The sequence below is a fragment of the Pseudorasbora parva genome, chromosome 22 (assembly GCF_024679245.1).
Source record: "Pseudorasbora parva isolate DD20220531a chromosome 22, ASM2467924v1, whole genome shotgun sequence".
Lineage (NCBI taxonomy): Eukaryota > Metazoa > Chordata > Actinopteri > Cypriniformes > Gobionidae > Pseudorasbora > Pseudorasbora parva.
The window spans coordinates 18,868,308-18,885,379 of record NC_090193.1 but is presented as its reverse complement, the minus strand read 5'-3'; the positions used below and the strand labels follow the sequence as shown (position 1 = coordinate 18,885,379).

General features: G+C 38.0%; 1 protein-coding gene across 2 annotated transcripts in view; it reads right to left on the bottom strand.

Annotated features, from left to right (window-relative positions):
- LOC137058722 (inactive N-acetylated-alpha-linked acidic dipeptidase-like protein 2) overlaps nucleotides 1-9,404 on the bottom strand; it is a 436,678-nt gene extending 427,274 nt beyond the window's left edge. For both annotated transcript variants that reach the window (XM_067432113.1, XM_067432114.1), the window contains exon 1: nucleotides 9,273-9,404. In XM_067432113.1, the coding sequence (XP_067288214.1) occupies nucleotides 9,273-9,315 (43 nt within the window). In that variant the 5' untranslated portion in view covers nucleotides 9,316-9,404. The remainder of the gene's footprint in view (nucleotides 1-9,272) is intronic.
- Between the last annotated feature and the right edge of the window lie 7,668 nt (nucleotides 9,405-17,072).

Here is a 17,072-nt window from a genome sequence, read left to right as displayed (position 1 = left end):
ATATGTTGTGTTTTTTATTAATGTGGTGCTATTATGTGCAGCACTGTGTGTGTCGAATGATTAACTGCCCTGACTGCACTCGCTATGCGCAAATACACTGCAGGCTAACTCTCGCTCGTATTTAAGGTAAATAATCAACACTATCATCCCCTACATGTGTTTTATTGAACTAAATACATTATAATCAGCTAAAACGCATGCGCAGGTTACTTTACTTCCTGAACAAGTGTGCACACAAATCTGTGTTGCTTTCACGCTCGCGGAAATTGTGCCCCAGTTCGAGGTCTCAGTCCCAGGCTCGGTACCCCTGTGGCAACCCACATGACAGCTTTCACATCAGCACTTTTTTTTAAAATGCAAATCATGCCCAGTTTTGAACTAAACTGCCCGTGTGAAAGCCCCTTTAATCTCCAGACTTTCTTTCTTCTAGTTCCCTCACCGTCCCAATCACCGGATAGGACAAGTAGGGGGAGGGGTCATTGTCTCATTGTCAGTGTTACTATGTTATTTTGATACATTTAATATGAATTACGAGCCTGCCTAAATTTATTCATATTAAAAATCCTGTAGTCGTCATGAAAGTGTTTGACTAAACAACGTCCCTCAGGGCTTTTACTTCAAAAGCGTGCACATTTAGAGAAATACCTATTCTTACGTTTTGATTCAAATTTCTATAGAGAGGACTATTATTATCATTACAGTTTTACCCAAATGGGGCGATGTGGGCATTACAGAGTGTTAATGCGTGGGTATACTTCATTTTCCACGTTCCTCTTGGCCTCACGCACGGTTGAGTGCACAAGCATTTCAAAGTATACTCATTTGGCCGTGAGCGAGAAAAGACACATTCAACTCATGCACACGTCTATGGAGCCGGAGGGCACCCTCACGCAGAAATAAACAGACGATTATGACTATATAGAGTTTATCTGTGTTCTTCCAGCCATCTTGGGTATTTTCATAAGAATAAAGTATATTTATAATGAAACGCTAATTGACAAATTTACCCCCCTTATACTGTGATAAGTCATATTGGATCACAGAAGATTATTTAAAACACATTTAAAAAACACTTCAAACGAGATGATTTCACATCGCTGCGAAGCAAAACATTATGCTACAAGATGCAGTTCTCAAAAGTCTTGTGTCACAAATGTCAGGGCATGTCAAAACATCTCCAGAAAACACCTCAGACCCGAGGGCTAAGAAAAACTGAAAATACAAAAAGTTGTCAAAAACAGTGCCAAAGGACAAAGTTTACAGTAAAAAGAGGCTGCAGATGATTTCCCCAACATTTTGAAAATGTTTGCATTTACTTACAGGTGCCCTAGAATTAAAAATTGAATTAACCTTTCCATAGTGAAATAATAAGAGTTCAGTACAAGGACATCACATACTGTGAGTCTCAAACACCATTGCCTCCTACTTCTTTTGTAAATCTTGTGCATGAAAAACACCACCGAAAAATAGGCGAATCTCAACATAACACCAACTGTGACGCAATCGCTGGGATCATTAATTTGTACGCCCCCAACATTTGCATGTCAGCCCATGTTCATTTTCACGCGGAGCTGCGCAGACGAATCATCGGGAGTTCAGGTTAACAAGCGTCATGCGAGGATAGCAAAAACGGCAGATCATGGACACAAATGTCACGTTCCAGGCTGTGCAGGGGACGTGAGGACTTTTCATACCCTTAAAATAAAGAAAGGAAATAAGGTAAAAATAGGAAACTCCAAGTACTATGCAAAATAGTGTAAATAGTGTGTCTAATAACAAAGGTAATATTATTTTGTATTACAAAATACAACCGTAGACACGCATGTCATCTATGTTAGTTTAGTTGCTTACACATCTTTCACTCAATCCTTCTAGCTAACATCACCTTCTCCACCATATAAGTTAAAACGATAGTCATTTGACAAGGCTTCTATTCATTTAAAAAAAATATATATATTTATATTTTTGAGAACATCACAGTCACTGCGTAGCCTACATTGTGACTAACGTTATATAAACATGCAATATCTTTGACGAAAAAGGCGAGTCTAAAATGTAGTTTAAAAAATAAAAACTTGAACTAAAAGCACTGGTTTTGTCGGGGGGAAAAGAAGAGCGTTTGAGTGTTTGTGTTTGCGGTTGCCAGATTTCAGTAATTTAATTCCCCTAATCAGAGCTTTTCTGTGAAAAGAACACGTATATTATCCAGTGTTTTACCTAAACGTGCAATATGGCAACCATATGCACGCAAGCTCTCTCGCGCGCTGAAAACACCAATAAACAAGTAAGCTGCATTTCAGCAATCTCCATTTGAGATGTTCTGCTTAAAGTGTCATTCAGTCGGTCTGTGTTCTGTCAGAACGGTCAGGACTCACGAGCCGCTTTGCTGAACAACTTGTGTGAGCTGCTGAAATAAGCCAATCAGACAAGAGCTCAACATTAATTTTCATGACCCTTCCAAATAAGGCAAAAACAGAGCATTACATCCTAGGGACAATTTATAGGGTTGTAAATGGACCTGTAAAACTGTATCCGATAATTTTTGCCCTTAAATAAGCCACATACCCTATATGTAAATATCAGAGAACAATTTAACATAGTTTCAACTCATTCTAGGGCACCTTTAAAAAATGAAGTAAATAAATAAATAAATAAATGAAAACCACATTTCTTTTCTGGTGTTAAATATTTTAATGTTCACTTGAAAATAAAATCATTTTAAAATATAATGTATAATTCATAAAATAAATGATAAATTATTGATTTCTAGAAATGTACAATTTTTTTGTGAAATTAAATCACAAATGCGGAAATAAAAGACTCTTAAAAGACTCTTAAGGCTTGTTTATACTTTCGCCTGTCTCCGCGTCTCGAGCCTCCGCTGACTGCGCGCGCTCCTCCCCAAGCGGACGAGGCGTTTATACTCACCGCGCTCGCCCATGTGCTATTCTTTGAAACGACAGAGAAAATAATTGAGAAGAAGTGGGCTTATGTACACAGGTGATGATATTTATTTTAGTACATTTCACCAAAAACCACACTACAAAAGAATCGTGTAAAACTCAGTAAACCTTGGCTTGATATTATTACTTCTGACATGAGAACAAAGTATGCACTAAATTAAGGATCTCTTAAATATTTCCTAATGTCACTAAACTTTAGTGTCATGATTTATTTATTTATTTGGTTAAACATGGATCTTTATTTTAAATGGCTTATTTCTGCTTTTGTAGGCTCATTTTGTAAATAAAAGCACCTAATTTGTATGTGCAAACTGGGTGCCGGTGTGATGACACGTCATGCTCGGCTCGATTCGCAGAGAACTCGTTCATCTTCGGATGAGGAGCTGCGCGCGGAGTTACAAAAAATCCGCTTTGCACCGCCAGGCGAAATGGGGTCTTGCGGACCCAACGCGCACGACCGCCCCCCTCGCGTCAATGTCATTTTTGCCACGCGTACCCTCGCGCTCATGCGGACACGCTGAGTATAAACAAGGCTTTAGGAAGGGTAGATATTGCACACCCTAAACCATTGGAGGGTCACAACCTGTTTTGATGCTTGAAGATGCATGAAGACAAAGTCAAATAAACTAGTTATGATGAATAAAATTTACCTGCCAAAGGAAAAAATACTCAACTCAGCAGCCAGATAGGGAAACCTGTACATTTTGTACAGTCAAAATATATAAATCTTTTTTCTTTTTTTTTCTTTTTTTTATGTTCTCAGTTCAATTTATTTAGCTGACAATTTGAGCAGGCGCCAGCAAAGGCACTTAAATGACTATTTATTGAAATACCTTTGTGATCCTCGCTGACATCCAAAAGAGGAAAATTACCTTTGTGCTTCAGACAATAACACACAGGTTTCTATGAACACAGATTTGGGCTGAGCGGATAACTCCAATTGAAACACTATTTGTATCTCTGTATCCATTTAAACTGTTGTATTGTGCAGATGGTCGCAAGAAAAATAGGAACAACAGCTAAAAGCAGTTTAACTTTTCTTTTATGGATGAGGAAGACGTTCCTCGCTCTCGCACTGCTGAAAGATTGTTTGCTTTTTGCCTCCATGCCTCATGGTAAATTTTTCTGCCTTCAAAATCCATTACAGACCTGACAAATCCGTTACGAACCCATGGAGAGTTTTTCATCTGCAAAAAAGTTGAGGGGAGGTACATTATTTTTCCTTCTGACGGTTGAAGGAATATCATGAATAAATCAGGCACTCAAGACGACAGTTGTGAAGTGTCACGCCGAAGATTCATGCAAAGAGCTTAACTGTAACGTAACAAACAAGCAGTTACAGCACTCTATTGAAATAGTAGACACCATCTCATTTGTCCTGCCAGGCCTGTCCCAACTACGACCGGTCTGAACAGAATGTTTCTCCGTGTTTGAGTCCCCGCAGGAGAGCGGAGCAGGAAATGTGAGGTGACACGGTGTGAATTGAGTCCGGTTGTTTCAGTGGCCTATTGTGTTGATAATGCACAACTCTAAAAATGATCTCTAACAGAGACGGACACACTGAGCAGAACAAGAAAGGACAAATACTGGGCTGAACACACATCAGATGCCAAAATATTGTTAAAACCAAAAACAGTAAAAATAACTGAATGTATTGAATAAATGGCTCATAATGTTAAATGAATTATACACTTATTCTAATAAATCAAAACATAGCATGTGATGGTACATTTTTAAATTTGATGTATTTCATGCTGTGACTAAAGTAAAATAATATATTTAATATAATGTATTTATTTAAATATAAATGTTAATTATGTTCATTTATAAAATTAAAATGTTAATCCTTTTTGACACCTACATTAACCTTAAAAATGACTGCAGAAAATAGTTTTGTGAAAATAATCATTCAATCTGGTAGTTTACTTTGCTGAATATATCAAATGATGAAGAAATAATCGTGTTAAACAAGATAAATGATGTATGCTTAATTTCACAATAAGTATGCAATCGATTTATCATGATTAAAAATTATAATCTTGATTTTACACAATGCTTTTTGCTAGAATTTAATTTAATTTAATTTAATTTAATTTAATTTAATTTAATTTAATTTAATTTAATTTAATTTAATTTAATTTAATTTAATTTAATTTAAAAAGGAAAATTAGCCCATTCAAAGGGGAAGTCTTTCGCCCTCTATCTTTTTTGAGGAACTAAGAAGAAGGTCACCATGTTTCACCTAACCCACATAGACTTCCATCCTTTTTGTTCCATGTGCTGACCGAGTTGAAAAAGGTGCAGAAGAAATAAAGTATATTTCTGTACACCTTTGTAAACCAAAGGTGTTCTGAGCTGTTCTTATCAATGGCCAATGGACAACCATTCTGAGGACAGATAACAAAGGACGTCCCACAAGAGTATAGATGGATACCAGGATGGAGCATTGGTTTCCTCTCTGCCTTTGAAATTCAAAAGATCAAGTTTCAAAAGGAAGGGGCGAACAAAAGGGGGGTGATATATGTGGTGGGATGATGTGGTCTTTTTTAGCAATGTGTCAGCAGGTAGAAGGCAAGGGCAAGGATGGGTCATTTCTTCTCCACCACCAGCTGCATGTCTATTCCTTATCGAAACAACAAATAAAAAAAAATGGTACTAAATATAGATACGCAGATGATTCAGGTCTGAGGAGTCATCCTTGTGTCTCTTTTTGGGATATAGTTCCACATATGATTTCTAAAACCAATCAGGTGTACACCTTTTGAACTCTGATCTTTAGGGCAGGACAGGAAGAGGAGTGTGTTTCATCAAAATAACAAGTGTGGACAAGGTGACCTGACTTTTAAACAGCAAAGGCAAGGCACGCACACACACGTTTCCGCTATTGTCCACCTCTGAGATTAAAAGGCCTGAATTAATGAGCTACCTGGATTGGAATGCAAGTAATAGTATGAGAGGTAATGAAAAATGGCATACTGTACCATAGAACGGATTCAGAGTTTGGCTGTTTAGCATTAGCAATTACCCTCTGCTGGTAGCTACTGTAAATATACCATTATGCTGCTAAAAGCATCTTTCTCCATTGTGGTCATTCAAAAGCGTGTCCACCAATGCGTTTTTAGCCAGCTGTGTTAAAAAATAAATATGACCTCACATTGTGTCAATTGCGTTTACTCAATGAATCCAAAAGTTTCGTCCATCATAAAAAGAAATTGATAAGGTTCGATTTTCTGCGTTTTCCATATCCATAGCAAGCACTTTAAAAAGTGTTTTGACAATTCAGAGCCACCGTACAAACAAAAGGTAAAGTCCAGAATGGCGTCTGACAAGCACTGTATGACAAACAAAGTGTAAATATATAATAGTAGGTGTCTCCAGTAATGCTAGCAAAGCATCAAACTGAGCAACAGACATCCTGAAGTAAACTTTGAATCACTCGGGAAAGTCCCTCAGCTCCTTAATAATGTGGAGGAGCATTCTTTCCTCTCTACGCTCTTTTTCTCTTTTTAAGAAAATAGGAACAGATTTTTTGCAACGGATTAATTAACATGCACCAGACTCTGTGTACAAGGTTTCTATGTGTGACAAATTTTCAGGATGACAAATACGCAAAAAAAAAAAAAAAAAGTATACGAAAATTTCGGACTCGGTACGGTAGACCTTTAAGGGGGAAAAAATGCAATCGTCACTCACAACCAAGCATTATATAATTATTTTTCATGTTTTAGAAAAAAAAAATCTCGCATGCTTATCAAGGCTGAATTTATTTGATCAAAAATACATTAAAGCAGTAAAAATATGGGGAAATTGTTACAATTAAAAAATGAACTAATTTCTTCCTGTGATGGCAAAGCTGAACTTTCAGCAGCCGTTATTATACAGTGGGCAAAAAGTATTTAGTCAGACACCAATTGTGCAAGTTTTCCCACTTAAAAAGATGAGAGAGGCCTGCAATTTTCATCATATGTACACTTCAACTATGAGAGAGAGAATGAGAAAAAAAAATCCAGAAAATCACATTGTCTGACATCACATTTTTTAAAGAATGTATTTGCAATTTAAGGTGGAAAATAAGCATTTGGTCACCTAAAAAACAGACAACATTTCTGGCTCTCACAGACCTGTAACTTTTTATTTAAGAGACTCATCTGTACTCCACTTGTTACCTGTATTAATGGCACCTGTTTGAACTCATTATCAGTATAAAAGACACCTTTCCACAACCTCAAACAGTCAGAATCCAAACTCCACTATGGCCAAGACCAAAGAGCTGTCAAAGGAACACAAGACACAGGACACAAGAAACAAAATTGTAGACCTGCACCAGGCTGGAACGACTAAATCTGCAATAGGCAAGCAGCTTGGTGTGAAGAAATCAACTGTGGGTGCAATTATTAGCAAATGGAAAATAAATACAAGACCACTGACAATCTCCCTCGATCTGGGGCTCCACGCAAGATGTCACCCTGTGGGGTCAAAATGATCACAAGAACGGTGAGCAAAAATCTCAAAACCACACAGGGGGACCAAGTGAATGACCTGCAGAGAGCTGGGACCAAAAATAACAAAGGCTACTATCAGTAACACATTACAACGCCAGGGACTCAAATCCTGCAGTGCCAGACGTCTCCCCCTGCTTAAGCCTGTACATGTCCGGGCCTGTCTGAAGTTTGCTAGAGAGCATTTGGATGATCCAGAAGAGGATTAGGATAATGTTATATGGTCAGATGAAAGAAGCATTTCAAGGTCACGGAGTGTCCAGATCTTTGGAGGGGGTTGAAAATCCATGTTGCCCAGCGACAGCCCCAAAACATCACTGCTCTAGAGGAGCGCTGCATGGAGGAATGGGCCATACTACCAGCGACAGTGTGAAAACCTTGTGGCGATTTAGAGAAAACATTTGACCTCTGTCATTGCCAGCAAAGGGAATATAACAAAGTATTGAGATGAACTTTTGTTATGGACCAAAAACTTATTTTCCACCATAATTTGCAAATAAATTATTTAAAAATCAGACAATGTGGTTTTCTAGATTTTTTCTTTATTCTGTCTCTCATAGTTGAAACATACCTATGTTGAAAATTACAGGCCTCTCTCATCTTTTAAGTGGGAGACCTTGCACAATTGGTGGCTGACTAAATACTTTTTGCCCCACTGTATCTTCAGTCTCACATAATCCTTCAGAAATTATTCTAATATGATGATTTGCTGCTCAAGGAACATGTCAGGATTATTTGATCATTAGAAAGTTCAATAACAGCATTTATAACATTATACATGTCTTTACTGTCACTTAAAAAAAAATCTATGCATTCTTCCTAAATAAAAGTATTACTTTCTTAAAAAAAAAAAAAAAAAAAAAATCTTACCGACCCCAACCTTTTAAACTCTTGTGTATATATTACTATTTTTACTTGCCAGCCAAGAAACTGCCACTGAGATGGGAATGCTAATACACTCAGCACACACAGACATTTGCATGCCTATACATGTTAGAGTGAGCACACACACTGGAATACTCAAAAAGGTGTGATAGAAATGTAAGTACTCACATACATTATACTGTGGCATTAAACAAACTCACATACCGAGACACACACTCCTGCTAATAGCCCTTGAAATATAAAAATATACAACACAGAGAGAGTCCAAATTCATAACAAAAAAAAAACAATTCTGCATCACATTTACACTAAATAAGTAGAGCAACACTGTTGTAACTTCATTAGTCATATTTTATCCTTTCTCTCTCTCTTTTAACTATAGGTTTCTAAAAAACACAAAAGAGGGTGGTAACTTTTTTAATTATGCATACAGTTATTTCCCTTTAGCACTCATCCACTTGTTGCTCTCATAAATTAACTCAGCAGCCATGAATACACAAACCAAAATCAGGTTTGCGTTGACAAAACCCCACCGGAGACATTAAGCAAATACAAACATATTAGCTTTTCACATTGAACCAGAAATGATAATCTGAATCACATCATGTTGCAAGTTATGTTGCAAGCTATGTGCAAAGGCAGCTTACTTAAACACCATCCACCTACAACACTTCTTCTCTTCAAAAGAGAAACTGAACTACAACTGCTATCTTGACTCAAGTGCCATCTCACCTAATGAACAACATCTAAGAAAACCCAGGAGGCTACTTCGCCAAACCCACTGGAAACTGTTCTCTACGTGAGTCTAAGAGACAACTTAGGGAGCCGGTTGCACCTGCCTAAGTGCCCATTCAAACAGGGCAGTGAGAAAACCAACATCGTGCTCATTATGGAAAAAAAGAGGGCTGGCAAAATAAACATTTACCTTGCAGGGCTGGGTTTGAATGGAATCCCTGTGTGTCCACCATCGCAGGTACACTCTCTATCCCTTGCTCGCTCTCTCTCCCCCTGTGAGGCGGCTGACAGGAGAATTGGTTATCTAATAGGTTCCCATGTAGCTTTGTCTCCCTCTTACAAGTGCGGCTCTAAGGAGGATTTCCTCTCATGTTGACAAATTAGCATAAGCTGCTTCCTGGCTCACCTGTACTCATCCAACCTGTTTGGCGCCTCCTCCGCCCCGCTGTGCCGCATGCACCTGCTGAAACTGGACACACCGGCCCCAAAATGTACTTAGTTGCACGTTAGAACAATTACTTAATGCGAAAAATGATTCAGTTACACCTTCTGGGAAACTACAATGGCAAAGCTCTGTATTGTACCGATTTTAAACTGCCTGTGAAGTAATTGCGACTTTGAAATGTCAATTTTAAGGCGAGAAGACAAGAAAAAACCATAAACCTAGAGCTTCTTTTCCCCTAAAGGGAATATAAACCCCATTCTGACTTTATCTTTGCCTTGTAAGCAGATACGACAATGGAGCCCAATGAGGAGTGGAACTCGCAGAGAATGTCCCGACGGCATGAATCATCGACGTTCTGCTTTGTTTAGTCCTCAAATTTACTTTCATACGGCTGATACAGCACAAATGATGACAAATGGCTTTGAAAGAACAATGGCAATCAGATATTAGAAAACCATATTTTTGGGTTTGTTTTTGTCATCATAAAAAATGGGTGTGATTTAATAAATGAATAATGGATAAGAGCAACAAATATTGTGTTATAACCACACACGCTTTGTTTAAAATAACTAGACTGCTTAATTAATGCAATACACATTAGTTTGCTGAAAGAGACAAACGAAACACCATTATTGAGCCACTGATTTTACATTACTGTTGCCTAAAAGAGATACAAACAATGCAGAGGCCTATCAACTACACAGCAAGTATTTACATAATTCTGAACACTTCCCAACTGACAAAAATATGTTCTAAGAGCATTTTGTTAACATTATAAAAATGTTTCGTTTTTTTCTTGGCTAGGTAAATGGTAAGAACACATTCCGATTTATTTTTATGCAGATATTACAGCAACAATACCTTAGAAAGTAATTTCTGCCAGAAAGACTCGGGAGAATAGATACTGTGACAATAATCCATTTATTAACAACCCAGCAAGCAATAAAGTACTTTGGCATAGGCCCCGTCCGTAGCTCGCAATCAGAGGGTATGGACTCTGCATATCCTGCCTGAAGATGAAGGCAGAGGCGCAGCCGACCCCCCCGTGAGGTATGGAAGGGACCATCCTGGTGGTGGTGGGGTGGAGTAGGGAAGGATTTGACTTGGAGGTGGTGGGGAGGATGGCGGTGTATTGGAGCGTCAGCATCTGCGAACTCAAACATGAGTAAGTACCGATCTTTTATACCCGAGTATTAGAATGTGATTGGATAGATAGAAGTTAAAGTGACGTAATAATTAAGTCTTCCTGGCAGAACTTATGCTAAAGCTTTCATTTCTGAAACTACATACTGAAAAACTTTTTTTTTTTTTAACAGTCTTTTTATGTTAACATTTTAAGAACAATATTATAGACCAGATTACTTTAAACATTCTATTAATGTTTCTAGAAGACTTTTTGTTCATAACTTTGAGAAACCTTAGCCACAAGTTCTGAGAATGTTTCCTGTTAGGCCTGGGACACACTAGATGATTTTCACATCTTAACCGGTTTTAAAACTGTGGGAGGCCAGAGTTTTTAGCATTTGAATCCTCTGAACTCACATACTAGATGATTCCGTCGGAGTGCAAGACCATACACTTGTTGATTGTAGAACAATTTCACAGTGACACACAAGATCTCACGGAGACTTGCAAGATCAAACATGACTGGAGAATTAAAAACAAATGGAGGACAATCGACATTGTCTGCTGTCTCTCCTGGAGCACATTCTGTTTTATAGTGAAAAGTAGAAAAAAATTATATGGGTGATATTCTCTAAATGCTCCACTTCTGTGGCATGTTTGTGGCTGCCAAGTTTTAGCTATAGAAGCACACAATATTTGGTTGGTGACTCTTGCTCGCTCTCATTGGCTATCGCTGGTTTCGTATCAGAGAATCAACATATATCAACATTTTGATATTTACGATTTGGGATCATGGAGGCTGTGGCGTGATCGAGAGCAGTAAAATTAGCGTAACGACCGCACACAATTGAGGATTTTTTGGACAAAAGGTGTTTGCGTAAAGCCTTGAATCGGGCTTCATTTCCCCTAATGGGAATATAAACCCTATTCTGACTTTATCTTTGCCTTGTAAGCAGATACAACAATAGAGCCCAATGAGGAGTGGAACACGCAGAGAATGGTCTGACGGCATGAATCATCGACCTTCTGACCTTCATAAGACTAATACAGCACAAATGATGACAAATGGCCGTGAAAGAACAATGACAATCAGATATTAGAAAAACACAAGTATGTGGCCAGCCTTAGCTGGTTTCATGTTTTGAATTCTCCCATCATTTGCTCACCCTCATGTAATTTAATATTTTTGGCTGTACATCAAAAGTCGTAGGGTCCAGTTATGTTAGGGACCTCACACAATTTCTTTGTGTGTGTGTGTGTGTGTGTGTGTGTGTGTGTGTGTGTGTGTGTGTGTGTGTGTGTGTGTGTGTGTGTGTGTGTGTGTGTGTGTACTTGACTACCTATGTAACAGGGGACCTTGGTGTCTTTACACACTCACCAACAGGGGACCTTTGAGCCAAGAGGGGACATTTTTTCAAGTCTCCTGTTGGTCATGCTTTAAATCATGTGAAAATGAAATAAAAACCTAAAAAAACGCTCTGGTGATTTTTTAAATGTTTGACACACACCTACAGGTGTGTGTGTTTAAATAATGTTAAAATCAAGAAAAAACACAGGGGAATTTTTAAAAATGTTGTACAGTTTGTACAGTGTAATGGTACACTGTGTGTGTACACAGGGTACACTGTGGTACATTGTGTGTACGGAAAGTCCCTACAGTTCACAAAAACCTGTGTGTGTGTGTGTGTGTGTGTGTGTGTGTGTGTGTGTGTGTGTGTGTGTGTGTGTGTGTGTGTGTGTAAATTATGACAATTTTCATTCTTGGGTGAAGTATCAGTGTAAGGCTTTGTATTTAAATAAATGTTCATGGTTGAGTAGTATGCACTCACAAAAGTGAGACAAAACTATTCCGATCGTCTTCAGTGGACAGCTACAATTATGAATTGCAAAGTTGACTCTCTGGTCCGCGCACGGCGTAGCTCATTAGAGAGAGAAAAATGAACAGGAGACGTTTCACCTCGAGTGTCTAAACTGCATTTTAAGAGGAATATGGAAATCTTTTGATCTGCAGCATGCAAATCTTTTCGCCACCTAAATAAACAGGCCAGGCGTGAAGACTTTAACAAGAGGGGCCACAGAGCGGCCCCTGGGTCTAATAAGTGTGCGATGGCACCCGTTCCTCTCCTCGGCCCATCTGAGGAATGCTTAGCCTCTGAAACATATCAGACTGATAGGTTACTCTGGTCCATGGTTTAATAAAGTTAAGAGGTTTCAGTTTACACTGCCTGGTTTTCAAAATCCATCAGATTCCCTGGAAAAAATGGCACCACTCACTGCGCATACACGTCAAAGATGCTATCAACGTGAATAACATAACTGAATTACCACAGCAAAGATCCCAACATACATGCATACCCCTATTATGTTACACATCCACAGAGTGCTGGGTACAAAAAGACCAGCAGGCCCAACATTCAGGCCAATTGTTGTGGCCCCATTGTTCAAATCCTGATGGGAATCTCAGAGGCCAGCTGAATAGGGATGCTATTGCAGTCTCCTGTTACTTCCCATGGTTTCTATGTGATGGGGTCTTGGCTCATGTTCACCAGCTTCTTCTTAATGTTTAGATGCACCTGATAATAACATCACCTGGGCCTCCCCCTTGTCCTCATCCTCTAGGACTTTGTATAACACTAACTCATTGAAAATAAATCAATAGCAGCTTAGAGACTGGGACTCTTATTTCTGTCTGTGTCTGTAGGCCACTGAAAGAACACAAAAAGTGAATTCACCAAAGCCCAGTAATTATGATTAAGAGCTTTACCACATAAAATGGAACAGGAGAAGAATGTTTTCTGCCGTCTCATCTTTGCAACACAGTATACAAAGTGGACAGTAGAAAAGGGCATTTGTATTTATCATTTTCCATGGCTTTTTATCCACTCGTCCTTTGTACACACACAAATCCTCATACGTGAATACAACAGAAATAAACAACAAAATGTGGAAAAAGTGAAGCACCGAATAAGAGATAAGAGTCGGCATCGTTAGAGCAAGCGGACTTGTAAAGTTACATGTTTCATGTTATAAGCAATATTTGAGGTTGATTAATGATGGGCGAATGTTTGGATTTCCTGCCGTTAAAGGTGCACTATGTAGGATTTTTGCAGTAAAATATCCAAAAACCACCAGGCCAGTGTTATATATTTTGTTAGGTTGACAATATCTTAAATGTTTCCAACTATTTGTAAATTGTGAGAAAAATACTATTTTAACCAAGTCTGTCAGTTGCGTCATATCTGCATTACCCTCGGTTTCTGGTTTTATTTGGCAGAAACGCTTTACTCTTAGCAGTGCAACAAGTGAATGAGTGTACAGAGTAACATCATAACTAATGTTGGGCATTGAGAACCGGTTCTAACTTGGAACCGTTTAAAAAATAACGATACCATTGGAATCATTTAGAAAATTAGTTTTCACTTCTGATCATCGGTTCCAAAAGCGCACGTTTTGGTCTCCATAGTGGCCACCTGATTTGCGGAAGTGCTTGCCATGCCCCCTTGTTCTTGCAGCCATGGAGCACGGTAAGCAGCGCTCTAAAGTGTGGATTTATTTCACTTTTAAAAAGCCTTGGTCGGCACAATGCAACTAGTGTTGTCAAAAATATTGATACTGAAATATCTGAAATGATACAATACTCAGTTTCTACAGTATAGACAACAGCTGCGCTCTCCTCTCCTCTCCGACTGACAACGAGTTGACACGCGCTCTGCTGGATTTTTCCTCATGACATCTTGTTAGTGTTAGTGTGTGATCGATCTGAATTTCGCACGGGATTGCATTTGCACATAATTGTACTAATCCACGCAGATGTCGCGCTCACATCTGAGCGCACACACATACCGTAATAAAGCAGCCTCTGAGATACAAGTGCAAACATTTGCTTCTTTTTTCAGCTTATTATTGGTCAAATACACTCAAAAAATCATCAGTTCACATCTTGAAGAGTATTAACGTAAACACGGTCGTAAACAGTTCAGGAAGAATGAGTAACAGGAACAGTGTTTAGGATCCATGCGTCCGTTAGTCTTAAAGGGACCGCAGTCATTTGTTATTCAAACAACAAAAAGACAAACGATCACACTGCTCTTGACTGATCAACTTGTGTAACTTTAATGGTTTCATCTGTAGGCTATTTCATTTTTTACAAAGAACATTATCCAATGTTATTTTAAATTTAATAACTTTTGGGTTTTTTTATTCAGTTTCTTACGTGAATGTTAGACCTACCTGAAAAAATAAAGCAGTCTGTTTCATTTGTGTCTTTTATTCTATTGTATTTATTTGTGGTATTGATTGTAATCTGTTTATTTGTTCTTATTTTATTACTGTTTTCTCATGTTTTTAAATTCAATTTACTGTTCAAAATCAAGCTTCCTTATGCTGTGTGTAAGCTATTGCAACACAATTACCCTGTTGGAAAAAAAAAACATTGAGTTAGCAAATACTTGTGAGATCATTTTAATAGTAATTGATCAATGTTTATTTATGAGAAAAAGCTTAAAAGCTCTAACATATAAAGTGATTTCTTCAGAAGAAATTTTTGATTGCCTAGACTTTCAATACAGACAAAAAAATATTATATAAAAAATATCTATTTGACAGTATATGCAGTGTTTTAACCCCCCTTGTAGGGCTGGGCGATATGGCCCAAAAAAATTATCACGATATAATTTAGCATATCAGTCGATATCGATAAATATCACGATAAATGTAAAATGTTTATTTCTTTAAAGTTTAAAGGCATATTTTTGCTCCTGAGTGAAATATGTAGAAAACAAACAGTTAGCTGTGGTTTTAAACTATCCTTTATTGTCAAAACATGACAAACACTTCCCAAACAAGCGAACAATTTATTTAAACTGAGGTAGATTTATTTATTAAAATCTTAACTGTGGCCAGCATTTTTTTACTCAACACTATATATCAATAATATATCATTATACAGGGCTTACAATTAAGCATGTTCATGTGCTTGTCCATCGAAGTACATCGTTCAAGCTTGTCCAAGTAAAAAATTAGCTTGTCTGGAAAAGTGTGTTTGTGTGTTGTAAATATAATTTATTCTGAAGCAATATTCTCACCAGTGTTCACTCAGCTTTGACATATTTAAATCTGCATCATTTGAAATTTGTGATATTTTCACCTTTTATAAAGGGCATTTTCCCTTAATCTTATTAAATATAGGCTAAGCTTCATGTTTCATTTTATATTTGTAATTTTGATCAATACATTTAATTAAAATAAAACACTATAAGGGCTGTTACCAATCAAATTAAATAATTTACACTGAAAAATTACAACAGCATTAAATAATGTTTTGAGATTTGTATTTTTCAATAGACAAATAAGACATGTTGGAAAGTATGTTTAAAGATCAAATTAAACCACCAGTAGGTGGCAGCAGGTGGCCGTCTTAATGAGCGAGTCATTGAGTCGTTCATTCAAACGATTCATTCAAACAATGAATCGTTCATTTACCCACGTTGCTGTGAGACGCGTTGCGGTTCTGCTGTGAACGATTTTCGCAGCTTAAATAGAACAAAAACGCTCGATATTGCATCATATATATTTAATTGTGTAAGTAAAACACTAAAAACGCAAACGGTCAAAAAAAAAAGCGTTTTAAGAAACATTTTGAGGCCCCTTCTCTTGCCTCACAGTGGATTGGTCCACCGTGCATCTCACCGACACACACACACAAACACACCTCACCGACAGTGGGCTGGTCGGGAGAGAGAAAAGTTCCGTTTTTGTGGATCTCCAGTAAGGGCTGTCTAGTCTATTTTATTAATTTTAAACACCAGATGACATTATTTCTCTTTTGATACAGGCGATGCGGAGTCATTAATACATCACCAAAGACAAACAATTATGATAGCAATGTACAAGTCCGATGTTTTAGTGATTATAGTTTGGTAACGTTAGCCTGTTGTAAATAAGTCACCCACTACAGCTAACAAGGTAATAAGCCTGTGTGTGAATGTAGTTAATGTAGGTTCTGTGTTGGGCTGCATGTTATATGGAAGGACTTTGAAGAAACACGATAATTTAATAATTAAATTCCGTGTGGTGAACGTGAACCTATGATAAGCAGTCCACGCACGTCGCTCTGTTTTATGTCGAATGGGATCGCTAAAATATCTCCAAACCACTGAAGTTGAGCGAACTAACTTGTCAACGATATCTGTGTCCCCCGAGCTGGCCGTGAGCGCTGCATTTTCTTCACTATTGCTCATTTTTATCGCTCCACTTATCTCCGATCCTCCAAGCCTGTCAGCCACAGACTGTAAACATTACCGCGTGCAGCACGCAGACGCCCGGTCTGCAATACGCATGCGCAGCATTACGCATAGCGCGTAAGCATTATATCGAGAATTTATCGACCTGTTGTTATCGTTTTATCGAGGAAAATTATAT